The sequence below is a fragment of the Ctenopharyngodon idella genome, chromosome 2 (assembly GCF_019924925.1).
Source record: "Ctenopharyngodon idella isolate HZGC_01 chromosome 2, HZGC01, whole genome shotgun sequence".
NCBI lineage: Eukaryota > Metazoa > Chordata > Actinopteri > Cypriniformes > Xenocyprididae > Ctenopharyngodon > Ctenopharyngodon idella.
The window spans coordinates 5,762,777-5,790,183 of record NC_067221.1 but is presented as its reverse complement, the minus strand read 5'-3'; the positions used below and the strand labels follow the sequence as shown (position 1 = coordinate 5,790,183).

Here is a 27,407-nt window from a genome sequence, read left to right as displayed (position 1 = left end):
TTGGTGTTCTTGGTCTTGACTCGGTCTCAACACACTCTGGTCTTGATCTTGGTTTAGGTGGTCTTGACTACAAAACTCACACTGTTTATAAGATTTTCTTTATTCCTTTATCATTCAAACATCAGAATTGTTATTATGAAACATCTGTTTCACAGCTCACACACCACATGCCACTCTGAATTACAGTTAATATCATTCCACACACCACTTTTGTAAATTGCTGTACAGTCCTCTCCCCCATTATGATCATTGGGCTCATTTTCCTTCCACTTGGTGAAAGTTAAAGGTTGGCCGCTCATATCTACAAAATGCCCTTCTTTCTGTCTGTCTGTTGCACCAGCATATACATAAGTGGACTCAAGTGCAGCTTGCAGTGATGTTATAACTTTATTCTCATCTTCACTTCTTGGCAGGACAATTTTAGCCCCAGCGTCAGAGCAGAACTTCAGTGCCTTTTCAAAATTTCCCTTTAGCCCATTGGTCACGTAATATTTCTGTCCCACTTTCCTGAACATGCGAAATCCTAGGACTAAAAAGGAATGTTACTAGCATTATCTGAAATATAATTTTTTTTCACGAATAAACAAAATGGTGCAAACATTGTTTATGTAGGAGTATTCTACCTTTCTCTACTGCAGTGAGTCTGTCTCTTAGGTGTTTGACATCTGATTGAAGTTGTGTTACTAATGCACTTTGAACAGCAGTCCCTGTAAAAGAAAATCAGAATATGTGGGAAAAAAACTAAAAAGAATATTTCACAGATTTTGTCTTGTACTTTATGTAACTATAAACTCAATTAACTCAATTCAACATCATTAATTATAATTTTACCAGCTGGCAGACCAGGATTTCCTTTGTCTCCTTTAGGGCCAACAGCACCAGGGGGTCCTACTTTCCCTGGGGGTCCCTGTGCACCAGCTCCTTTTAGAGAGAAAGTGAGATGAATGAATCTAATTTCTCTGATCTGGTCATTTCTTCACCTTGCCTTTCAGCATTACTTGAACACAATTAAAACCAACAACCAGAAAAAAAGGCATGAACCTGGATCTCCTTTTTCCCCTTTTGGTCCAGGAAACCCATCTCTTCCATCTCTGCCAGGGCTGCCGTTGTGTCCAGGTGTGCCCGGCACCCCAGCATAAGCTGGACAACTACTTTCAGGTGCAGCTAGCAGCAGCACAGACTCCATTAGCAGCAGAGCAGCACAGAGTTGATGCTTTAACAGCGCCATCTGCTGTTCACTGTGGAAATTTCTGTTGCCGCAATGTTGCGTTCAGCCGTCAGAGAACACGCATCCGTGAGTTCAAATAAAATTATTTTTACTGTTTATACAAATATTCCCACTCTTTCAAATTTTCGTTTAATAAAAATGTTAGTCCTCTCTAAATATAATGATATTTAATAACAGTGAAGTTTAGAATGATAATTTAGTTAGGCTATACTTAGTGATTTCAAACAAGTTTACTAGGTTAAAGTAAAAAGAATGTAAATTAAGAGAAATATATGTAACTTTTTGTCTCGCATTTTCAATTCATTCACTCAAAAATTCATTTTCGATCTTACCAGATCAGGCGATCAGCACTAAATGTGAACACAACTGTGGACCCTTCACCAAATTTCAGTGACGCAATACCCAGAACAGAGTTAGATGTCAAAACAAAAAAGAAACATACAACACAACAAACCTTTAGATTTATTTTTTACTGTGTCAGTTTTAGAGGTAAAGTAGAGGTATTACGTTGATGAATCCAAATAGCACAGAAATACTTGATATTGCTTTAAGTTTTATTCAAAACAACAAGATCCAATATTTGTGTAAATGTTAATGATTGATTTTCGTAGGATAATCAGGAGTGAAGTCATGGTTTGCCTATTCCATTCAAAAGTACAAAGTATAAAGTTATGACTGTTATGAGCCATCAGAACTAGAGCATTTTTACTTATAATTAAAGCTGCTGTCCATAAAATTATATAATTAGTGAGTACATCATGAATCCATTTTCTAAACCGTTTTTTTCTCTTATCCTGAATCACTACAGTACACTTATAATAAGGGTTTATATTCGGACTATTTTCAACTGGTTCGGGTCGTACCGCTGTGGAGTCGCACAGTATCTGCGTGACTTGTCGCAGACATAAAGTAGCTCCGCTACAATGTTTTTCCACAAGACGCATGCAGTTCCGTTTATTAACCGCTAGAGCGCCAAAAGTGACGGCGCTATATGCCTGTAGACAGGGTTTTATGGTTTGTTCCTTTTCCCAAAAACCTTCATACTTACAGACAGTGTCTATAATGATATGAACAGCTTTACGTGCACATACAAATCTTGTCAACAAATCAGCTCTGGTGTTCACAACACATTTGTGCAGGGCATATTAGTTTATTTGAAGTTCTGTTAGTCACACAATGTCAGATTTGCAATGAAATATAAGAGAAAAAGACACATGACAAATAATCATGAGAAATATTTTATTCATTAATCTGAAACAAAATTATTTATGTTCATCATTTAATAAAATTGTTTCATATGTAATGTGCATACTGTGAGCATTGTTAATAGCATATTAGTATCACAGATTTGTATATTTCATAATATTGTAAAAATGATTTTTGCTGCTTGTTCAGTTTACTTAATTAAAAAATGTTACACAAAGTAACACAATTTTGTTTCGAAATTAATTGTGCTCAATCTACTTAAATATGTAAAATTCGATGGTTTCTGACCTCACAAATCGCCCAGGCTGTGAGCTTCAAAACTAAGAAATTCACCAAGAAGACGACAATACTGGGGCAATATTAATTTTGCACCAACAATATTCTAAGATTAGAGTAAACTTTATAGTTACATATAGACATTAGGTGCGTCCCAATTCGCATACTTATGCACTATTCTATGACATTTTTAAGTACAAATAGTGTGAGTAGTGCGTTCACAGAAAATTCCAGAAAGAAAAAGTGCACGGATGATGCACTTAATTAATGGAAAAAATGAAGTGTGGAATGTTGGACACTTCATGCACTCAGCTGTCGCAGCTTTAATTACGTAGCGGAAGTGGAGGGGGGATCAGACTTCGATGTTTAATGACAAAATAAATTTATAAAATTCATACACTACATGCATAAGTACATAGTGTATAAGTGCATAGTGTATAGTGCGTCATTTGGGACGCAACTCTTATGAGCCAGAGTGTCACAGTTCCAGTCATTCCCGGACTTCATTTCCCACAATCCTCCCTGCCTATCACATTGCACTCACTCCACCAATCAATAATCACCACACCCAGCTGCAGCTCATTACCCGGACTATTTAAGCCACTCACATCCACACACACACTTTGCGAGGTCTTGTTTACTTGTTATCTTGTCTGTCTGTCTGCCCGCCCGCGTTCCTGTTCCTGTTCCTGTTCCTGTTCCTGTTCCTGTTCCTGTTCCTGTTCCTGTTCCCCGTGTACGATTCTCTGCTGCCTGCCCTTTGGACTACTTGCTCTGTTTTGGATTTACGATTGTTATCTGCCAGCCCTGACCCTTTGCCTGTTCCTCGACTACGATTCTGCCTGCTCTCTGCCATACCAATTTGCTGTTATTCCACCATTGCCTGTTTGACTAAGAACTGTTTAATAAAAGCTTGCTAATGGATCTTACCCTGAGTCCCGCCTCGTTACACAGAGAAACAAGCGCGCCGCCATCTTTATAATATTGTCTTTGATCTTCCGTCTTTGTGGTAGCTCTGTACATTTCTATCGCATCGCTGTCAAAGAATAATTAGCTGGTGAAGTGGATTTACTTGTAGAGTTAAAGAAAGTTATCATGAGCATTGTAATGTTTAAAGCAGATGTCTTTACAAATGTCAGTAGACCAGTTCATTTATAAATACGTAAGATCACTGTGGAAATACAAACCGGAAGACAAAAGACAATGAGCGCTGTGCTGAAAAGGGGCGGGGCTGTCAAATTATTTTTGAAATAGTTGTTATTGCCTCTTCCATAAACATTAGTGTATATTTTACAAACTATAATGCTAGTACTTATCTGTATTTAAATGTCAGAAACATAAAATAAACATAAGGTTGAAAACACTAAACAGTTGAATGTAGCAGTTGATCATGTGACGCACTGAACGTTTCTAATCACACCGATGTGATCATACGCTTCAATGGGTTAATTATATATATATATATATATATTTGTATTTATATGTGCGTGTAATGAAGGCCAGCTAGTAGTTGCTGTGTGAGTAAACTGACACTACAAGTTTTGGCCTTTAGCCTCCTTGTTAGAGTGTCCGACTCACACGCCAGAGACCTAGGTTCGAGGCCCGCGCATCGCGGGGCGAGTAGGACCTGGGTAGAGGGGTTACACACACACACACACACACACATATATATATATATATATGTATATATGGTAATGGAAATCTGAGGGGGCCTGATGCCTCTGGTGACAACTTATTCATTGCAAATGTTTGCTATGCAAGCTACAGAAGCTATTATAATCAAGTTCATATTACTCATTTTTTATAAGTTGTAATATATTATGTCAGGTAGACTTTTTACTTGTTACCTCAATTTTTTGAGTAGGTTCTATAGGTTTGTTTTTACAGTGTAAATTCTATTTCTTTTTCTATTTAAATCTCTATTTCACATATGATAGGATGTGGACTATCACAATTGACATCATCCCAAAGGCCAGAGTGTGGGATAATACCACAGTCTTGTAGTCCCTTAAAATCATCAGGCTGACCATTAATCCAGTTGGTAAAAGTCAATTGCTTCCCCTCAGTGTCCACAAACTTTCCCTCGGTTTCTCTATCTGTGATTCTAATAAATGGCTTCCTACTACTTAAACCACTGAATACTGATAATTTCAATAGCGCCTGGTTTTCTAAAGCAGTTGTTGGCAACACCATTGCTCCTCCAAAGTCCTTGCAGTACTGCACCCCTTTATCAAAAGTAAGCTCAATACCATCAGTGACGTAGTATTTCTGTCCAACTTTTCTGAATGTATTAAAACTCGCAGCTTTCTCAAGCATAGCAATCTTGGCGTTAAGCTGCTGGATCTCAGATTTCAGGGAGTCAGCTGTGCTGTCACGTCCAGGCAAGCCTGAAAACATAATAATTACACTTAGAAAATATAGCTGCAAGCAGCAATTAATGAGGTTCAAGCGTATTAAGACCTTTATGCCATCTATAGTGTTAGGGTCTAGGCCGACATAAAAGCATTTAGGATTTATAGGCTTTTGGGTATATTTGGAGATGGCCATTTTCTTAATTATCCTGTTATGGCTATCCAAATGGTAAAGTTCAACAGTTTTTGATATTTATTGACCTAAAAGATCTAGAGAATTGTAGTGGTTTACAGTGGTTTTGAGGTTGAGTGAAATACCTAGGACCTTAAGGCAAAGTTATAGAGAATGAGGAGATTCAACATATGATATGAATATAGTTTATGTCTGATACATAGCACCACTCGGTGGCTGATTTCTTTCATATTTCACACAGACCGCTAGAGTCAAGAGTCAAACAGGCCCACCAAGTTTCGTTTTGATCGGCCTCCGTTAACCTGGTCAAACAGGTTCTCAAATTTCATAGGCCAATGGCAGCCATGTTTTTTGAGAGACGCAAAGGTCCTCATAGACATTCATGGCACCTTCGACCAAGACACCGCATGCCAATTTTCAACTCAATCGGACTAATGATTGCATAGTTATATAGCCATTTCTCCTGTTATAGCGCTAGTGGACAACCGCTTTACCATCATGACAACTTGGACAAGGACAGTGCATGCCAATTTTCAAGTCAATCAGACTAACTGTTGTGTAGATGTAGTGGTTTTCATGTTTTTTTTTCTATTACAGAGCCACCAAGTGGCCAAGCGCTACATTTTTTTATTGTGACCCCAGGCTGAGCTTGTACACGTGTACCAGGTTTGGTGAAAATATCTCATTGCGATCAAGAGATACAACCATTTTAGTAAAAGACAACTGCTACTTCAAACGTTTTGGCGTTCTGTTGTGAACCTGAATCACCAATCGAAATTCTTTTGATAACTTTTTGCCATGAGTGTTTTTAGATGATGCATGTCAAGTTTTGAACAAACTGCACAAATGGCCTATGAGGAGTTCAAAAAAGTAGATTTTTCAAGTAATCACAAATGTTTAACAGATAATTTGATTGACAGCTGTGGTTCTTGAGGCAAAGTTGTTCAGAATGAAGAGATTCAACATGATATGAATATTGTGTGTATGTGTGATACACTGCATGAATATATAGGGTCTAAAACATGATAGAGCCACCCGGTGGCCATTTTCTTTCAAACTTCACACAGACCTCTAGTGCCATGAGTCAGACAGGCCCAATGAGTTTCGTACCGATCTGCCTCCGTTAACCTGGTCTAAGAGGTGCTCAAAATTCATAGGCCGATGGCAGCCATGTTTTTCGAGATACATGAATGTTGTGATAAATCATCAAGGCAACTCAGACAAAGACAGTGCATGCCAACTTTCAAGTCAATCGGACTAAAAGTTGCGTAGTTATAGCTGTTTTTATGGGTTTTTTTTTTCATATTATAGCACCACCAAGTGGTGAATCGCTGCAGATTTTTTTTTTGTGTGACCACAAAACAAGCTCGTAAATAAATATTACAAGTTTGGTGAAAATATCTCATTCTGTTCAAGAGTTACAGCCATTTTAGTGAAAGTTGCCTTGCCGACTTTGAACATTTTGGCGTCCCGTAGTGAGTGTGAATCACCAATTGGAATTCTTTTGATAACTTTTTTGCCATGAGGGTCTCTAGATGATGCATGTCAAGTTTCAAGTGAATAGGACAAACGGCCTATGAGGAGTTCAAAAAGGTAGATTTTTTGGAAAATTCAAAATGGCGGAAAATTTTTAATGGCGGAAATAAGATATAGGTTTCGTCTTGGGCCAAGGATTCCAATGGTATAAGACACTCAAGTCTACGGTTTGGGAGTTATGAGCAGTTTTGCGTTTTTGATCGCTGTGTCGCCCCTTATTAACCGATTTGGATGAGTCCGGGTATCTGAGTAGCGGGTAAGACTACTACCATCTACCAGTTTCATGTCTCTAGGCCTTACGGTTTGGTCTGCATGATCAGTTTTAAGGCAGAATAATAATAATAATAAAAATCTTAATTACAATAGGGAACCCCTAATTAGGTAAAGGGGTGAAATCTCCTGGGGTGTTAAAAATGAATTATTTACAGGACTTTTCTGAGGTAGAAAAATCAACATTTCCACACTCACTGAAGCTCTACAGTAATTTTAACACGAGGAGTTTTGAAATATCTAAATTACTAATGTTTAATACCTGGTGGTCCCCTTTCACCCTTGGCTCCAGCTGGGCCAGACGGTCCTGCTTTACCCGGCGTTCCCTGCACATTCACTCCTGAGACAGTAAAGTGGGTGTGAAAAACATAACCTCATCTCTCTTTCACTGACTCACTCATTCATTTTCTCTCTCATACACACAAACCTGGCTCTCCCTTCTCTCCTTTGGGTCCAATTGCTCCGTCTTTACCATCTCTCCCATCTCTACCAGGCAGACCGTTGTGTCCAGGAGTCCCTGGAACGCCACCATATGCAGGGCAGTTCAGGTTCTGAGGTTCAGCTCCATCCAACAGAACAAACTGAAGGAGCAGAAGAGCCCCGAGGAACAGCTTTAACAGCGCCATCTGGTGGTACACAATGGGAAAACTTCAGACAACTTTTCCACAACTGTAAATGACATTTGTTTAGTTTTGCCTGTAGTGTCTTGCCTTAAACTTACAGAAATAAAACAAAAACAAAACAAAAGCTCTAAGTAGTTTTAATAACATATTCTTTACAATTTGCTTTGTAATGACTCATCAAATATATTAGACAATGTGTCACTTATACAGGCATATATTATTATATATCGATCAGGCATAACATTGTGAGCACTGACAGGTGAAGTGAATAACACTGATTATCTCTTCATCACGGCACCTGTTAGTGGGTGCGATATATTAGGCAGCAAGTGAACATTTCATCCTCAAAGTTGATGTGTTAGAAGCAGGAAAAATGGGCAAGCGTAAAGATTTCAGTGAGTTTGACAAGGGCCAAATTGTGATGACTAGACGACTGGGTCAGAGCATCTCCAGAACTGCAGCTCTTGTGGGGTGTTCCCGGTCTGCAGTGGTCAGTATCTATCAAAAGTGCTCCAAGGAAGGAACAGTGGTGAACCGGCGACAGGGTCATGGGCGGCCAAGACTCATTGATGCACGTGGGGAGCGAAGGCTGGCCCGTGTGGTTTGATCCAACAGACGAGCTACTGTAGCTCAGATTGCTCCAGAAGTTAATGCTGGTTCTGATAGAAAGGTGTCAGAATACACAGTGCATCAGTTTGTTGCGTATGGAGCTGCATAGCCGCAGACCAGTCAGGGTGCCGATGCTGACCCCTGTCCACTACCGAAAGAGACAACAGTGGGCACGTGAGCATCAGAACTGGACCTCGGAGCAATGGAAGAAGGTGGCCTGGTCTGATGAATCACATTTTCTTTTACGTCACGTGGATGTCCGGGTGCATGTGCGTCGCTTACCTGGAGAACACATGGCACCAGGATGCACTATGGGAAGAAGGCAAGCCGGCGGAGGCAGTGTGATGCTTTAGGCAATGTTCTGCTGGGAAACCTTGGGTGCTGCCATCCATGTGGATGTTACTTTGACACGTACCACCTACCTAAGCATTGTTGCAGACCATGTACACCCTTTTAATTGAAACGGTGGTTGTGGTCTCTTTCAGCAGGATAATGCGCCCTGCCACAAAGCAAAAATGGTTCAGGAATGGTTTGAGGAGCACAACAACGAGTTTGAGGTGTTGACTTGGCCTCCAAATTCCCCAGATCTCAATCCAATGGAGCATCTGTGGGATGTGCTGAACAAACAAGTCCGATCCATGGAGGCTCCACCTCGCAGCTTACAGGACTTAAAGGATCTGCTGCTAACATCTTGGTGCAGATACCACAGCACACCTTCAGGGGTCTTTACACCTTTAGAGTATCACCAAATAAGTATCATAATCTTAACTTTATTATGATTTTTCAGGATTTGTCTCTGTTAGATTTTCTAAAATTACATTCTTACACAACAGAAATTTGACTTACGGACAGATAGAGTCAGCCCCGGTGTTCACCCTTAACCGTATTGCTCAAACTGAGGGTCTAAAATGTAAAAGACTGATTTTAATGCACTATGAACTAAGTGGAAAAGTAACTAAAGTTTTAGAACTAATAATATTGTCATTAAAAACAAAAAAAGTCTGAAAAAGGAAAAAGGTTTGTTTAAAAAGTACAATTGTTTGTAAAAATATGTGCACTGAAGATTGGGATTAATTTTGAAGCAGGAGAAACGAGCCAAGATAAGAGAGTTAGTTCCAGGCACAGCCCAGTACGCAGAGCAAACGGGAGTGTCAAGGGCACTCAGAAAAGGAGGAATAAGAATTTTACCAGACATCCCAGCAACAGACAATAAAAGTGTAAAAAGATTTTTAATGGAAAAAATTTTTATGCCAAATTTAAAGATAAATAAACTGGACTTGCTGATTTCTGATTTAGCTGAAATTTAGAAGAAAAAAAATGGGAGGAAAAAAACTCTTTACCCAACCAGACAGTTCTAAAGAAAATACAGTAATATCTGTGGCAATAATAAAGCTCATAAGCTAGCTCGAATTAGAGAGGAGCAGTACTTAGAGAAACAGAACGTAATAATATACAAAAGATATATGACCAAATTTGACACCTAAGTGAGAATTTGATGTTCGAAGTTTGACAGATAACAAGATACATATTCCTAAATGAGGACAGACATATCGAAGAATAGGATTACAATATTAAAAGTGTATATGTTAAAGATATAATTGAACTATAAAAGGTGAGTATACAACAATAATATATGACAGAGTTAAAGGTGCAATATGTAAAAATTCTGTCCGCTAGAGGTCGCTAGATGTATATTCAAAACAAAGGCGTAGCTTGATGACGGCAAGTTTGAGCGCGGAATCTTGGGACATGTGGTCTTCACATCACAGCCGGTGGAGAATCGGGATAGGACTCGGGAAGAAATCATGTTCATGGATGCGATTATTAACGTTACTGTAGTATGAAGCAGAGCAGGACCGAGTGTTGCGGGAGCTGAACGAGGCCGCTGGAGCGATTGCCTCACGAGCAGCGGAACTTTTATTATGCCACAGTCGCCGGCGCCGCTTCCGCTTTTCCGGTCATGAGTATGAGGTAACGCAGCTTTGTTTATCATACGAGATACATTTGAGAGTTTTGAAAATGATGTTATAACGTTACTCTGTGCGTTCGCTCGGCGGCTGCTGTGAGACACTGTTGCACACTGCAGTAAGATAGATCGATTTTAGAATATCATATTAAATGCTGGATGGCTTGTGTTGATAAATGGCATGAAATTAATTTTAAAACGTATTGTATGATGGAGAAAATTCTGTATTACTGTTACTAAAAATAAAGCTGCATCTGATTATGCTATGTTAGCTACTTGACAAAATAGTGTTTTTCTCTGAGGCATGGTAAAGCATGGTACTCGCAAAAAATTAGATTTAAACAATAAGACTAAACGTGTTGAGCTATATAACAATAATTAGTTTTCTGTCTATAAATATATCAAAACAGTTGTTTCCTTGTCTATTAAAACATGTAAATATTAAAGCGTCTTTGGTGTTTCCATGGTTTTTACAAAATAAAACCGGAAACGGAGGGTAACGCGGGTATGACGCAACTGACAGGCGACTCCTCACACGTCCCGGAGCCTTGGTTAAAATTGCAATTTTCTCACGATTTACAAATAGTTGGAAACATTTGGGATATTGTAAGTACTCAAGTGAACAAGATATATAACACTGGCCTAGTGGTTTTTGGATATTTTACTGCAAAAATCTTACATATTGCACCTTTAATCAAAAGTCAAATTTGGAGCTTACAGACAACAAGGAAAAAGATATTTAAATCATTAATAAAGTTGGTTACATAGTAGTAGTTAATGGATTTTTAGATTGTCAGCCACTGGGGTTACATGAGTGCACTCTCAGTGCTGGGTCGTACCAGGAAGGGAATTCGTTGTAAAATCTGTGCCAAATAGATATGTGGATGATCCACTGTTGTGACCCCTAACAGAAGCAGCCGGAAGAGACAGAGAGAGAGAGAAAGAATGGATCGTCAGAATGAATTTTGAAAAATTTACAAACATAAAAGCATACGTAATTATTAATTCAGTGGAAGAGATAAAGACTGCTTAAGGCTGACCACAAAGTAGTTGTAGGATATTTAGGAAAACAAAGAAAAATTTTGAATATTGATTAATTGAAATTAATTTAAATAAAGTAAGATGCGATTAATGATTTTTAAAAAAAAATGTTGCAGCAAACTGAAAATTAACAAGTGCTGCATGCAAAGTGACTAGGTAAGAAATATCTGAATAGGGTTACATGAGATGAACCATTTAAAGATTTGAAAAGAATAATAAAAAGTTAGGATAGCTGACAAAGCAATTGTAAAATTATTAGAAAATTTCCTCTGATATAAATGGAATTTGATCCTTGCTATAGAAAAACAAGGTGACTGAAGATGTTTAACATTACAATTATGAATAAGATAAAGAAAAGCTTCTAAAATAAGTAGAGATAACTAGTCAGAGAGATATTATTAGGACTGAGATTAACTAAATGATAAAATGAAAAGCAGATTGTCAACAAACATTGAACAGAAATTGTAGATACAGAGAGGTAGGTTAATAAAACCTGTAAAACTAATTCACTAAATAACCTCAATGATATTAGTATTAAAATGAGATGTTTTGAGGAGAATGTTCAGATACAAATATATAAGTAGAGGAAGGCTCTAATTATAGAAGATTTTCTATATAATAGAAAACTTGAATAAGGTGATTACTCTATGAGGTAAAAAGGGACTTTAGAAACCTAAAGGAAAATTACTGGAAATAAAAAATTTTGAGGGAAAGTGGAATAATTTTGGAAAAGGGAAAGAGAGAGAAAACACTATAGCTATATTGGTCAGACTTGCCAACGTTTAAGAAGAACATTTATAACAAAATAAATATACTGAATTGTGTAAGAATGTAATTTTAGAAAATATAACAGAGACAAATCCTAAAAATCATAATAATACTTATTTGGTGATACTGAAACTTAAGTTTTGAAAGAATATTCTAGCATAGAAGGAAAATTAACCAAGAGATAGTGGCGATATAAAACAGAGGAAGGATACAGCAAAATAATGCATGGATGGGAGGATACTACCTCTTGCTTGTAGTAAGAGTTAGAAACATACATCATAATTAGATGAATAATTGAAAATTAACTCATTATAAATAATATGTGTTAGTAGGCATATTGTAATAGTTGAAATGACAATTCATTTTGCGGTATGGATGTAAACTTATCGTACCGCTGTTTTAGCACAGCAAGAGAGCAGATAAGGAAGACAAACAAGCTCTCATTAGAAACCAAGAGCACCGATTGAGTCTGGAACCCCTTGAAAGAAGGGGGCAGAAGAAGTCCTATATAGTTTGTATATGCTTCTTATTGAGTTATAAGATAGACTACAATGGCAAGCAACAACAGCACTGCCTCCAGCAGCATTTAGACCTTAGCTGGGGTCAGTGAAACCCTTTGGGAAATCCTGGAACTCAGGAGAGCTTTAGGGGGAGAACTCTTGATAAGATGATTTAATTACTGGGTTGTGTTATGAGGATTACAAATGCCACACTGATGTACCAAAGGGTGAACCTTATAATGGGGGATTTATGTAAAGATTATTTATCCTAATAAATTACTGAAAAGTATGTTTTATGCTTTAAATATTTGGAAGTCTTAATATGAATTAGAGATATTATTGGCTTCAGTTGAATATATCAACCTTTATTTAACCAGGAAAGACTCACTGGCCAAAATGAGCAGCAATACAATGAGTTTCAACACAGACTTACACAGTACAAACAAAATTAAAAACAATTACATTTCACTGAATCATCTTCAATTTGCCAAATGACTACTTTAAACTGATCCAAAGACAGCAAATTTTGTAACTTCAATTTCGATTGAAGGTGATTCCAGTGAAACGGGGCTGCATACACAAAAGTCAACAGTTTTCTGTTGAATAAGACAGCAAATATATGAAGGCAACATCCCCAAGATGGCTTTATAAATAAGTACCAATGCATTTTTCTCCTACTATAGACAAAGAGGGCCAACCCACTCTCTTATACAATGCACAATGATGAGTTGAAGATTTACAATTTAATATAAATCTTAGAGCACCATGATAAACAGCATCTAAAGTAGAGAGAAGATATAATGGTGCAAACTGATTCGTCGCCATAATCAAGTACAGATAAAAAGTAGCAGAAACCAAAAACAAAAACAAAACTTGTTCCTAAAATAGAACCCAAGCTTAATTTTCATTTTTTTTTTTCAGTTGAGTAATATGAGAACCAAAAGATAAAACATCGTCAACAATGATGCCAAGATATTTGTACTCTTTTACTAATTCAATCACGGTACCTTGTAGGGTCTGAAGAGAGATTAAATTACCTTCAAGTTTTTTTGAACCTAAAAATGACATATACTTGGTTTTATCACTATTCAGAGCAAGTTTTAAACTGGAAAGTCGGGATTGGATGACATCAAAAGCTGACTGAAGCTTATACAGGGCTTGCTGCCCAGAAGAAGCACTACAGTAGTATCATCTGCATAAAAATGAAGGTTAGCACCTTGAATGTCATAATCGAGACTGTTTATATAAATATAGTGAATAAGAGGGGCCCCAGCACAGATCCTTGGGGAACACCTTTAGCAGTCTCCAATGAATCAGATCAATTTGTACACATTAAGTTCTTACACTTAAATAATTTTTAAACCAAAGAATAACATAACTTGATAAACCAACGCTTTTCAGTCTATATTTTGTGATCCACCGTGTCAAAAGCTTTAGATAAATCAATAAAAAGAGAGGCACAGAAATCACCATTATCAATTGATCCCACAATATCATTTAGAAATGTCAAAACAGCGGTTGTAGTACTGTGTTTTTTGCGGAACCCAGACTGATTAATAGACAACACTTTGTTTGTATTCAAATAACATGTTAACTGTTCACCAATAAAACTTTCTAAAATCTATGTTAAAACACAGAGCTTTGAAATTGTTCTGTAATTATCTAACACCACAGGATCTCCCCCTTTTAACAGAGGAACAACAAAAGCTGATTTCCCAATTTCCGAAACGACACCAGTATTTAATGAGAGATTAAAATTGTAAGTTAAAGGGGATGTAATAATATCTGGTTCCACACAATCAGTTCCTGGTGATTTATTTGTGTCCAGCAATCTGAGTGCTTTATAAACATCCGCAGCGGCTATCTGCACTTGTTGTAAATAGCGATTAGATATTGTTTGTACTGTGTGAAAATACACTCAAAAAAACAATACTTTAAACTATCTCATGTCAATTATGGACAGTGGTTCCACACAACCAACTTTTTTATCAACATTAAAGGTTTATTTTTAAATCTATGCAATATCCTTGTGATGTGACAACACAACTGACTAAGGAAGAATCTACGTAAAATAGTTATGTCCAACCAACTCAATTCAATCATGGACAGTGGTTCCACATGATTGAAGCAAGTAAAACCCAATAGAATCAACAAACTAGAATCAATTGTGTTCATTTAACTTGAATGAATGGTTTTAGTTTTCATATTAATTGAATTATACAAATAATCCTACAGTTAATGTGATGTTCTGTGTTGGCAGTCTAGAAGTGTTTATATAAATATACCCAAAAATAATATTAATATTATAATATTAATATTGAACCACTGTACTCACATGAACTGATTTAAATATGTTTTTAGTACATTAATGGATCTTGAGAGAGGAAATGTCATTGCTCCCTACGTAGGCCTCACGGAGCCATCGGATTTCAACAAAAATATCTCAATTTGCGTTCCGAAGATCAACGAAGGTCTTACGGGTGTAAAACGACATGAGGGTGAGTAAGTAATGACAGAATGTTCATTTTTGGGTAAACTAACCCTTTAACTCAACCAGGACTCAATCAAACAGGACTTTCACTTCCCATCATGCTTTGCAAAGGGGCTGATCTGGGAGAGTAAATGTTGAAATAAAGTGTTATTTTAAGCAGTTTTTAGCAAGATGAGAAAATGGAGAGACTTTTTAATGTTTACTTTCTATTGTGTTGGTATTTAAAAGTTCCTGTTGTGTTAATAGTTTTGGGGTTGAAGTGTTGAGCTTGTGCTTGGGTTGAGGACCTGCTAACAAAAGTTCAGATTACTTTAATAACAAAGTATTCACTATGGTAGTGCTCTGAGCTGCGTTTCCCAAAAGCATCGTAAGCCTAAGTTGATCGTTGCTCTATTGGTGGCAATGGAGCTACGATCAACTTAGGTTTATGATGCTTCTGGGAAATGCTGCCCTGGATGAAACCAGTATCACTTCCAGACTGCCAACACAGAACATCACATCACTAAAGTTATGTAAATCACAAGACTAAACAAGAAGCATTAACTGTAGGATTATTTGTATAATTCAATTAATATGAAAACTAAAACCATTCATTCAAGTTAAATGAACACAATTGATTCTAGTTTGTTGATTCTATTGGGTTTTACTTGTTTCAATCATGTGGAACCACTGTCCATGATTGAATTGAGTTGGTTGGACATAACTATTTTACGTAGATTCTTCCTTAGTCAGTTGTGTGTCACATCACAAGGATATTGCATAGATTTAAAAATAAACCTTTAATGTTGATAAAAACTAAGTTGGTTGTGTGGAACCACTGTCCATAATTGACATGAGATAGTTTAAAGTATTGTTTTTTTGAGTGTATTTTCACACAGTACAAACAGTATCTAATCGCTATTTACAACAAGTGCAGATAGCCGCTGCGGATGTTTATAAAGCACTCAGATTGCTGGACACAAATAAATCACCAGGAACTGATTGTGTGGAACCACATATTATTACATCCCCTTTAACTTACATTTTTAATCTCTCATTAAATACTGGTGTCGTTCCGAAGATTAATGAAGGTCTTACGGGTAAGGAACGGCATGAGGGTGAGTAATAAATTACAGAATGTTCATTTTTGGGTGAACTAACCCTTTAAGTCAAAAGTAATCATTTCAAGTCAATTTAACATGAAGCAATTAAATCTGAACCAGAAACCTAATACAATGGTGTTGAATCAAAATAAGTTGTTTAAATAATTTGAACAGCATCAAAAAATAATTTTTATGAGTGTAGCATATTTTCTTAGTGTAAAGACACTATAGTATAAGTATAGTAAGGAAGTTAAAATATGTGTTATTGTAACTGAAGATGAAACTCTATGAACATAGTACAGGGTATAAGATACATTTGTACATTTTTGAATTTAAAGTATGAAAGACTTAAATTATGGCAAGCTTGGGAGATTACTACAAAATTGACAATGGGAACCTTATAGGAACAAATTGATTTATTGATATAAAATGTATAATTTATGTTTGAACATATAATTCAGAAAAATATCAGAATACAAAGGTTTAATTACGGGATTGTTTTGAAAATGTACTGAATGAATATAATAATGAATGAACCCGAGAAACCCTTTTGTAATGTAATATTTGTAATGTGAATATTTACTATGTATTATGTGTAAATGCTCAAGAAATGATTACTGAAATAAGCGCAACAATTTTGAATGAAATGAATTGCTTGAAAATATTTCACCCAGAGGTTGGCAATACAAAGTGTGATGGATAAGGAACCTTGTGCACTGTTTGAATTCGTTAAAATTGATGGGGTATTTTAATTTGTAGATGTAGCAAGAAACATCACCCCGGATACTAATTTTGTCGTAAAGGGAATGCAGACGACCCAAGTTTCCATGGTACATGGCCTGGAAGCTCCCCTTGTTTGGCTTCTGCAAACTGTGTCTGAGCCAAGGGAGGAGCCGCACGTTCCTTTGGGAGGACCTGAAGAGTGCTTGAAGTAACTAATGGATTCTTTTTGAGATCCAAATTTGGCTTATACTTGAAAATCAAGCAGAGCACAAAACTTTGCACTTAAATGATACCGTACAGAGAAATAAAATTGACTGTTAAATTTATGGGAACCAGGAAACTGGGTGGAATGTTACATGAATGTGTTACAATCCAAGGAATTTAGGAATTATGAACAAATGTACGTGTTACTGTTAAAATTTGGAGTGAACAACATTTGTGTGCCACAACTATGCTTGAGAATGTTGAATAATGCGTCAGGATAATAGAGTACCTCAGAGATGACGTGTTTTTTTAGGCAAAACCCGGAAGCGAGTTAGCATTTTAGGACTTCCGGTTCTATCGTACGTTTTTTGAATGGGTTTTTGCTAAATCGCCTGAAATAAGGTCTGTGGTTAACAAAGCCTCTAAATATTTTCACGTTTTGATCTATGACATAAAACACACCAGTTATAACCCGCTTGTGATTTTTTAAAACCTTTATTGTGTCTTAAAAACGTTGGTTGCTAAAAGGGACTACTTCCTTTGGCGGGGACTTTAGACGTCATCATGACAAACAGAACATTTGGACAGCATTTCTCATGAAAAAGTGGATAAGTATTCATACACAGCGCAGATCATAATCAGCTAACATGTTTTTAAATAAAGTTGTTCTTTAAATAAAGTTTGAGGAAGCTTGGTGGTGCTGACGTTGATCCGCGACCATGGTGTTAGCTTTTTATATCTTACGACTTTATTTAGGCTTCAAAATGTATAAATGTTGTGTTAACTTGTAAAGATTATCTTGATAGACAAAACGTGTAAGTGTCATAACCCTTTGTTAAACACAGAGCTTATTTTTTGCGATTTTCCAAAAGTCTATGGGAAAAATGCATAGGCTTTCGATTGAGGGAACCCGTGCACCGCTTCTGGGTTGGCCTACAAAAACATGTCAATTCTGAGGTACTCTATTGCATGAAGGGGGTGTTGTGCTGTATTATATCAAGGAAATGCAATTACCCTGCCTCCTTGTTTAGATTTTGGATGTCTGTTGCTACACATTTGGCCAATGTATTAAATATTAGGCACTGCTTACAATATTATTATTTATTTTTGTTTCTAAGAATTGTATTATACTGTATGGCCAGAGATGTACAGTTATCAAGGACATGAAAAGGCAGACAGCTCGCACCTGTGAGGCCTTGAGAAGGATCTGGGAAACTTTGGGAAAGTTACAACTTACGTCAATCAAGAAGATAACCTAACGTCTGTAATAAACAGCAGGAGTACAAAAGACTGATGAGATGATTGCCTCTTCGGATACTGACACGTCAGTACCCCCGACGCCTAGAAGCCCAGAGCTGACTACACCTTTGACTCAAAGAGTGATTATCGTATTTTATACTTTAATGACGAAGTCTTATTTGCCTTTACATTTTGTTTATTATAAAAAGAAAAGTAACCAATTAAAAGAAATGTAATTGCTGCCTGCTGTAGCTTAATATATAGAGCTTGAATAAAGAGCTTGAACAAGAACACACCACAGAGGAGTCTTCTGACCAAATTGTAAGTAATTTAAAATGCTTATAATTTAGGCCAGACTCGGCTTACTTTACCTAACCTGAGAATAATAAATAATAAGGTTAAAGGTGTTAAGATCAAAATACACACCGAAAAACACACGACAGCCTCTATGCAGTTATGCTGAACAGCTGCATATAAGAAAAAGATTTATTATTAAAACCATTAGTCTCGTGAGAATATAGAGGAAAGGATTTGTATGGGGGATAATATTTGCTTTTCCATACAAAGTCTTTTCATTAGCAAAATTTTTGAGATATTGAGACAAAATTGCCGTGCTGATCAGTTTGTAATTCTTGGTTTGAATTAATTTAATTCACTGTTATAATTATACAATGCACAGTAACTTTAAATAATTATTTATGGTCATTACCTAACTTCTAAAAGTTTCCACATGGGTTAAGATATTATAGCATAATGTGTTCAAGGAAAATATATCATCCAGAGGCGCATCTGGTACTCACAAACAAAATACGCGTTGGTGTTTTTTAAGATGTTGCCCTGTCTTATAATAAAGGCTTTTTACCCTTCGAACTATGCGAGTGCCTGGACGTGAATTTTCTTGCTTCACAACAGGATCCACCTACCATTTTAGCATTATGTGTTATTGCCATCCATTCAAAATGTCTCTTTACTGGATAAGTTCAAGCCACTTTTGTGGTTCACTGTTCCTGGTTTTTATTTCTTTTATTAATTTACTGCAGTGGTTCTCAGCTAAAATAACATTCAGGTACTTACCAGTTTAATGGAGGAGTCCGGATGTCTGTTGCCAAACAAGTCCGCAAGACTAAAATCACACTGACTGAAGAGAGGAAGGTCTTTATTAAATCTGAGGGGCTTGTTTGTCAATCTCATATTATGAAAAACTGATATGCTGCGCATGTGCAATGTGCTTTTAGGCCCTCCCAACCTCTCATATATTGACACCCTGGTTAACTGGTTGTGTTGTACTATTCCTTCAAAACTATATGCTAAATGACTGAATTTAAAGGGATAGTTCACCCAAAAATGAAAATTATCCCATGATTTACTCACCCTCAAGCCATCCTAGGTGTCACGAACTCTGTCTCTGTGGCTCCCTCCGATCGCCACCTGAGGGCACCCTCACCAGAGTATTAACTGTTCATGGACTACATTTCCCACACCCCGTACCTGGACTGATTGCACACTCCCACCTGATCCATATTCCCCGGACTATAAAAGACCTTCATGCCCCACAATGCTTCGCGAAGTCTTGTTTTGCCCTGGCTAACATTTCTGAGTGTTTATTACTGTGTATTATTTCCCGTGTATGACCTTGGACTGCCTGATCACCTTTTTTCCTGTTTGCTGCCTGCCCTGTGATATCTCTGCCTGTTTACCGGTTAACCCTGTCTTGTCTGCCGCCTGTCCTGATCCTCTGCCTGGTATTGTCACTGACTATGTCTTGCCTCCGACACTGATATTGCTGGTATTTGACCCCTGCCTGTACAACAACGTGTATTTAATAAAGCTGCAAATGGATCTCCCCGAGTCCTCTGCTTCGTTACACTAGGTGTATATGACTTTCTTTCAATCAAACACAATCAAAAAATATTCTGGCTCTTCCAAGCTTTATAATGGTAGTGAATAGCACTCCTCCTGATTTTGAAGTCCAAAAAAGTGCATCCATCCATCATAAAAGTAATCCACACAACTAATAAATGTTAATAAAGGCCTTCTGAAGCAAAGCGATGGGTTTATTTACAAATTTATAAACTATAATAACTGGCTTCTGGTAACGACCGTACATCCGGCGGAAGTTGTTAATAGCATATTACTATCACAGATTTGTATATTTCTTAATACTGTAAAAAAGATTTTTGCTGCTTGTTCAGTTTACTTAATTAAAAAGTTATACAATTTGTTTCTAATTAATTGTGCCCAATCTACTTAAATATGTAAAATTCGATGGTTTCTGACCTCACAAATCGCCCAGGCTGTGAGCTTCAATATTGGGGCACTATTAATTTTGCTCCTACAATATTCTAAGATTAGAGTAAACTTTATAGTTACATATAGACCTTATCAGCCGTCAAATTACTTTTGAAATAGTTGCTATTGCCTCTTCCATAAACATCAGAAACATAAAATAAACATTATATGCTTGAAAACACTGAACAATTGAATAGACGGGTTTCCGTGCAACGTCATCACAGAGATGCACGTGCAACGGGGGTAGAAAGCAATTGTCTCATCATTACTGAGAGTTAATTTCTTAAAGCAAATGCATTCTGACTTATTTACACTGTTAAAGAGTTGGATTCTCATGCTAAACATGGCCAAAGTTTCAAAACACGAGTTGGACGTATGATGGAGTATTTCTGTGCCAAAAATACTCCACCAAATCCTGATAAACTTTGTGGACTTTTTTTCGAGTATTGGGCTGTGTGACGTCATAAAGGTCGGGATTCCTTGTACGGGCACTTCCCCGGAAAGAGTGCGCACGCACACATCGACCAGAGCGAGAGCGCAAGAGCACACCCATCAACGCGTGTTCGGCTTTACGGAAGTTGTCGGCAGCGCTGCACAGGTCACAGGACTTCAGGAAATCAACAATGTCACCAAAGAAGTGTGTTTTTGGTTGTGAGGGAAAGATAACCTTGCTTCCCAAAGAACCCAGCGTAAAGTGGAGCTGTGAGATTTGTGCTCAAGCATTACATTGATGCACTCTCCATATTTGTTATTAAAATAACCATAAAAACTGATAGTTGCAATCACTTTTTTATTGGTTAAAATGAATGGAGAATATCTCGTGTTTTTCCGTGGCTGCTCAAGCCCACAGGATCGGCACTTATGGTTTCATAAACAAGGCCCAGTTCTACGCTGGATTTACAGATCGTTTGAAACTGAAAGATGGAGCGGTCACAGCGGGAATGATCCCAGTCATGAGTCGGAACCGCAGGTGGTGAGTGAAACTGCTTCAAATATCGGTTTTGTTGGCAATAGGCAAGTGCATATAATGTAAACAATACGAACGTAGAGAATTATTCATCATTCACTGTACGATATATTCATTATAGTGATTCAAAAGTTATCCAGGGATAATGCGATGGTGTATTGTGTGTGTTTAAATATATTTGTTTAGCTGACCATTGATAGCTTGCAGATGATTGCTACGCAAAAGCTGCGTGTGCTCGTGACAGCTCGTCACTCTTTAGGTCCGCTCACGCGGCACGCCTCCAGACGCTCGGCTGTTTTCGGAAAGACTCGGTACAGCGTATGTATCTTTTATAAATATGATAAAACTAAAGACTTTTTGGAGATATGAAGGATGCACTACTACTCTATAGGTACTCAAGATTAACATGAGATTGGCAGAAACTGTGTGTGATACCCCCCCTTTAATATAATCGGCAGAGTCCGCGCTACCTAGGCTTTCAAAGTAATTGATGCTAGCCATTTCCTCACTAACAGTCACAGGTCTCGTCTTGTAGGCTATCAAATTTCTTTCAAATGTAGCCTTGTCGTAAACATTTAGGATAGAAAGGCTCAACAACCAACAAAACCAGGTAAGTTCATAAATTCATAGGGTATGTCAGGTTTTTATGATTAGCAAACTTAGTTGGTCAATTTCATTCAGAGACCTGACTAATATATCTTAACTTACTAGTCAACTGTTGTTAGCTAACGTTTTACACAATGTTATACTAATATGCAAATGAAACACAAACAAAGAGATCCAACTCTGAAATGGCAGTTTATTATTGAGTCAACAAGAATTTACAAACAATGCGAAATCTACATTAATTACAATGGTTGATTAACGTTACAATCTTCTACAGGTGTTATGCCGAGTTCTGCATAATGTTATATGCCAAGAATTGCATGCACCTCCAAGTACTGTTTAAAAACGATATAATATTCTTTGTGGGGTTTATTAATGGTGATAAATAATTCAGCAGAACAGATGTTGTAGGCTACCTGCAGAGATTTGCATCCACCTCTTTTCTCAGCATAAATGACTGTTACCTCCCGTGAGGTGCATGCAGAACTCGCCATAACGGGACGTTCTAAAACGTTTAACGTGAAAAAGCCTAACGTGGCTTAATTTACTAAGACAGTGTTATTAACAAGCCAAACTTAGTAAACACCATACTAATAAAGCATACTACGTACAGAAAAGCAGATGAGCCCATAATATGAACGCAACACGTTTAATTAAGCATTTTGCTCCCATAAAGAAAACGCTTAACGTGGCTTAATGTACTGAGACAGTGACATTAAAAGACCAAACTTAGTAAACACTATACTAATAAAGCATACTATAGCCTATAGAATATTTGGTTTGTGCAGAATTTGATCTTTTAATATCACATAGTAGGCCCCAACTGCTTTTCTGTACATAGTATGGTTTATTAGTATGATGTCTACTGAGTTTGGTCTGTTAATATCACTGTCTTAGTACATTAAGTCACGTTAAGCGTTTTTTCCGGCATAACTCGTTAGCGGTCTGCCCCCTGAATGCTCCCAGTATCCCCTTACTGCAGATCACTCGAGATCCAGGGGGTGGAGACGGGTAGGTTAAGGGATATGTAAAGTGGGAGGAGTTGGATCCAGATCCAGGGGGCGGAGACGGGTAGGTTAAGTCATATGTAAAGTGGGAGGAGTTGGATCCAGATCCAGGGGGCGGAGACGGGTAGGTTAAGTCATATGTAAAGTGGGAGGAGTTGGATCCAGATCCAGGGGGTGGAGACGGGTAGGTTAAGGGATATGTAAAGTGGGAGGAGTTGGATCCAGATCCAGGGGGCGGAGACGGGTAGGTTAAGTCATATGTAAAGTGGGAGGAGTTGGATCCAGATCCAGGGGGCGGAGATGGGTAGGTTAAAGGATATGTAAAGTGGGAGGAGTTGGATCCAGATCCAGGGGGCGGAGCCCCCTGGATCTTGTGTTCTGCATGCGCGCGCATCCAGTATTGTTTGTATACAAGAAACCTGTCTATGTAGCAGCAGTTTGAAAGAGATGAAATCTACCCAAACATTCAGTGCAAATTGTTACCTCAATTTTATTGTGTAGATTGTTTGATTTTACAGTGTAAATTCTATCTAATTTCTATTTCACATATGATGGGAAGTTGACCATTACAACTGACATCATCCCAAAGGCCAGAGTCTGTGATAATACCACAGTCTTGTAGTCCCTTATAATCATCAGGCTGACCATTATGCCAGTTTGTAAAAGTCAATTGCTTCCCCTCAGTGTCCACAAACTGTCCCTCGGTTTCTCTATCTGTGATTCTAATAAATGGCTTCTTACCACTTAAACCACTGGATAATAATACTTTCAATAGCGCCTGGTTTTCTAAAGCAGTTGTTGGCAACACCATTGCTCCTCCAAAGTCCTTGCAGTACTGCACCCCTTTATCAAAAGTAAGCTCAATACCATCAGTGACGTAGTATTTCTGTCCAGCTTTTCTGAATGTATTAAAACTCGCAGCTTTCTCAAGCATAGCAATCTTGGCGTTAAGCTGCTGGATCTCAGATTTCAGGGAGTCAGCTGTGCTGTCACGTCCAGGCAAGCCTGAAAACATAATAATTACACTTAGAAATTAGGCACAGGGCTGAAATCTCCTTGGGTGTTAAATATAAATTATTTACAGGACTAAAAAGACATTTCTGAGGTATAAAAATCAACATTTCCACACTCACTGAAGCTCTACAGTAATTTTAACATGAGGAGTTTTGAAATATCTAAATTACTAATGTTTAATACCTGGTGGTCCCCTTTCACCCTTGGCTCCAGCTGGGCCAGACGGTCCTGCTTTACCCGGCGTTCCCTGCACATTCACTCCTGAGACAGTAAAGTGGGTGTGAAAAACATAACCTCATCTCTCTTTCACTGACTCACTCATTCATTTTCTCTCTCATACACACAAACCTGGCTCCCCCTTCTCTCCTTTGGGTCCAATTGCTCCGTCTTTACCATCTCTCCCATCTCTACCAGGCAGACCGTTGTGTCCAGGAGTCCCTGGAACGCCACCATATGCAGGGCAGTTCAGGTTCTGAGGTTCAGCTCCATCCAACAGAACAAACTGAAGGAGCAGAAGAGCCCCGAGGAACAGCTTTAACAGCGCCATCTGGTGGTACACAATGGGAAAACTTCAGACAACTTTTCCACAACTGTAAATGACATTTGTTTAGTTTTGCCTGTAGTGTCTTGCCTTAAACTTACAGAAATAAAACAAAAGCTAGTTTTAATAACATATTCTTTACAATTTGCTTTGTAATGACTCATCAAATACATTAGACAATGTGTCACTTATACAGGCATATATTATTATATATATTCTGTTATGTGTATTAGGATTGTATTTGGGTCTTGGTATTGCTTTCCAGGTTTCTATCTATTGTTTAATCATTTTTCTGAGATCTGAGGAAAATTAATCTATATTTAAATGTGTGGCATGATAAAGTTACAAAATGTTGTTAATGAACATCGATGAACCACAACAGCCTCTATGCAGTTATGCTGAACAGCTTCATATAAGAAAAACATAAGAAAAAACGTTCATTAGTCTCATGAGAATACAGAGGAAAGGATTTGTATGGGGTAAACAGGAAATATTTCCCTTAGGCGGACAGACAGTTCCCATACAAAGTCTTTTTGTTAGCAAAATTTTTGAGATATTGAGACAAAATTGCCGTGCTGATCAGTTTGTAATTCTTGGTTTAATTAATTTAATTCACTGTTATAATTATACAATGCACAGTAACTTTAAATAATTATTTATGGTCATTACCTAATTTCTAAAAGTTTCTACATGGGTTAAGATATTATTGCACAAACATAAAATAGCATTATTATTGCCATCCATTCAAAATGTCTCTTTACTGGATAAGTTAAAGCCACTTTTGTGGTTCACTGTTCCTGTTTTTTTATTTCATTTATTAATTTACTGCAGTGGTTCTCAGCTAAAATAACATTCAGGTACTTACCAGTTTAATGGAGGAGTCCAGATGTCTGTTGCCAAACAAGTCCGCAAGACTAAAATCACACTGACTGAAGAGAGGAAGGTCTTTATTAAATCTGAGGGGCTTGTTGTTGTCAATCTCATATTATGAAAAACTGATATGCTGCGCATGTGCAATGTGCTTTTAGGCCCTCCCAACCTCTCATATATTGACACCCTGGTTAACTGGTTGTGTGGTACTATTCCTTTAAAACTATATGCTAAATGACTGAATTTAAAGGGATAGTTCACCCAAAAATGAAAATTATCCCATGATTTACTCATCCTCAATACTAGCCACACCATCCTAGGTATATACAGTTGCAAGAAAAAGTATGTGAACCACTTGCAGAATCTGTGAAAATGTTAATAATTTTAACAAAATAAGGGAGACAATACAAAATGCATGTTATCCTGAGTAAGATATTTTACATAAAAGATTATTTGCAAATATATAATTGATCAATGAAAAATAACTTTCCTTCACATGGGGTTCAATACAAGAAAATTTGAAAATAAACTTGATTACATATACAAAAAAGATTAAATTATATAGTGCCCCACAAAACAAACAAATAAAAAGGCAACTTCATCAGTCTTATGAAAATAAAAAACAAGAATACTAGAATTTTAAACAGGAAATATGTGCCTCATGATAAAGTGGACAACACAAATGACATTTAAAATGAGCTTATGTAAAATATAAAAGCTTAATGAGTCAGTCTTGACTGATACAATCTAAATTCACTTGTATTTACTTTTCAAAGCACATTAAAAAATGTAACACAATGGCACAAATTGAACAAGGTTGTATGTTAGTAATTTTGGTCATTTAAACTATTTAGTGTTAGAGAGGATGTTATTATTGTTCTAATGCATAAAGTCATTTATTAATATTTCTTTATTTATTTCATACATCTGTTCACTAGACTAGACCATGGCTCTGCAAGTTCAGCAGTGGGTCTGCCAATAGTTTGATCTAAAATGAATTGTTATGAAAAAACTAAATTGCAATACATACATGCAAATATCGTCTCTATCCACAAGTGGGTCACTGGATTTGAATAGCCTAATAAAAATTTGAATAGGCCACTTTATTCACTAATAGTTTCTGTTTTCCTTTTAAAATAAATTGCATTAGCTGTTATTTTTAAACAACATTTGATTACATACCAGTTTAATGGGGCAGTCCTGTTAAAAAGTCGATAGTCGTCAACTAAAATCACTCCCGTGACTGGAGAACCGGAGGGTTTTCTTGCTCTAAATCTGAGACGCCTCCATCCACCCTTTGTAATGCATCTATATTCGGTCTATTACGGTAGTGACATACACATGACATGACAGGTAAGGAAGTTCTCGAGTTTTACTGGTTATATACAATCAGCAGCTCACCGGCTTTCTTCATTTTACACTAATACCTTGTCACAAAGCGTTAAAGGTGAGTTGCTTTCTTTATTTTTTAGTCACACCATTGAACAGACCCTGTCGCACGTAATAATCGTGCATTAGTTTATTTAGAGCAGTGTAACTTTAATGTCTATAATCACTGCTCACCCTGTGTTTCAGTCGTGTGTACATGATCAAACCATGATAAAGAAGTTTATGTTTTGATTGCAGTTGAAACATTAAATGGAATGAGGGAGTGGTGATGTATTTGTATTGTACGTGGCAATAAGGAACCGACATTGCGAAAACACATTATTGCTTATCATTCATTATCAGCTAAGATAGAGGACTTTGTCCCGCACTCTAATCGACAGTAAGTGCCCTGCGAAGTGGACTTTATAGAGAGATTCCA

General features: G+C 37.3%; 3 protein-coding genes across 7 annotated transcripts in view; 1 reads left to right on the top strand and 2 right to left on the bottom strand.

The window, feature by feature from the left end:
- Window positions 1–79: 79 nt before the first annotated feature.
- LOC127499680 (mannose-binding protein) lies at window positions 80–26,799 on the bottom strand. Of its 4 annotated transcripts, none has more exons than XM_051870161.1 (6): window positions 26,783–26,799; window positions 7,488–7,686; window positions 7,323–7,400; window positions 832–921; window positions 624–707; window positions 80–529 (listed from the first exon to the last, which is right to left on the bottom strand). In XM_051870161.1, exons 2-6 carry the CDS (start codon window positions 7,684–7,686, stop codon window positions 150–152), a joined length of 831 nt encoding a protein of 276 aa, XP_051726121.1. In that variant the 5' UTR covers window positions 26,783–26,799; the 3' UTR covers window positions 80–149. The 4 variants fall into 4 exon arrangements, with proteins under 4 accessions (XP_051726121.1, XP_051726112.1, XP_051726136.1 ...); XM_051870152.1 differs by lacking the exon at window positions 26,783–26,799 and adding an exon at window positions 19,381–19,444; XM_051870176.1 differs by lacking the exons at window positions 7,323–7,400; window positions 7,488–7,686; window positions 26,783–26,799 and adding exons at window positions 1,042–1,250; window positions 1,561–1,758.
- On the bottom strand, window positions 22,342–26,593 carry LOC127499703 (mannose-binding protein C). The gene is made up of 4 exons (XM_051870205.1): window positions 25,596–26,593; window positions 24,538–24,736; window positions 24,373–24,450; window positions 22,342–24,180 (listed from the first exon to the last, which is right to left on the bottom strand). Exons 2-4 carry the CDS (start codon window positions 24,734–24,736, stop codon window positions 23,702–23,704), a joined length of 756 nt encoding a protein of 251 aa, XP_051726165.1. The 5' UTR covers window positions 25,596–26,593; the 3' UTR covers window positions 22,342–23,701.
- A 127-nt stretch (window positions 26,800–26,926) lies between the features above and the next one.
- tep1 (telomerase-associated protein 1) overlaps window positions 26,927–27,407 on the top strand; it is a 43,190-nt gene continuing 42,709 nt past the window's right edge. The window contains exon 1 of one of the 2 annotated variants that reach the window (XM_051869998.1): window positions 26,927–27,047. The gene's annotated coding sequence lies outside the window, so the exon portion shown is untranslated. The remainder of the gene's footprint in view (window positions 27,048–27,407) is intronic. The other variant, XM_051870005.1, reaches the window with a different exon arrangement.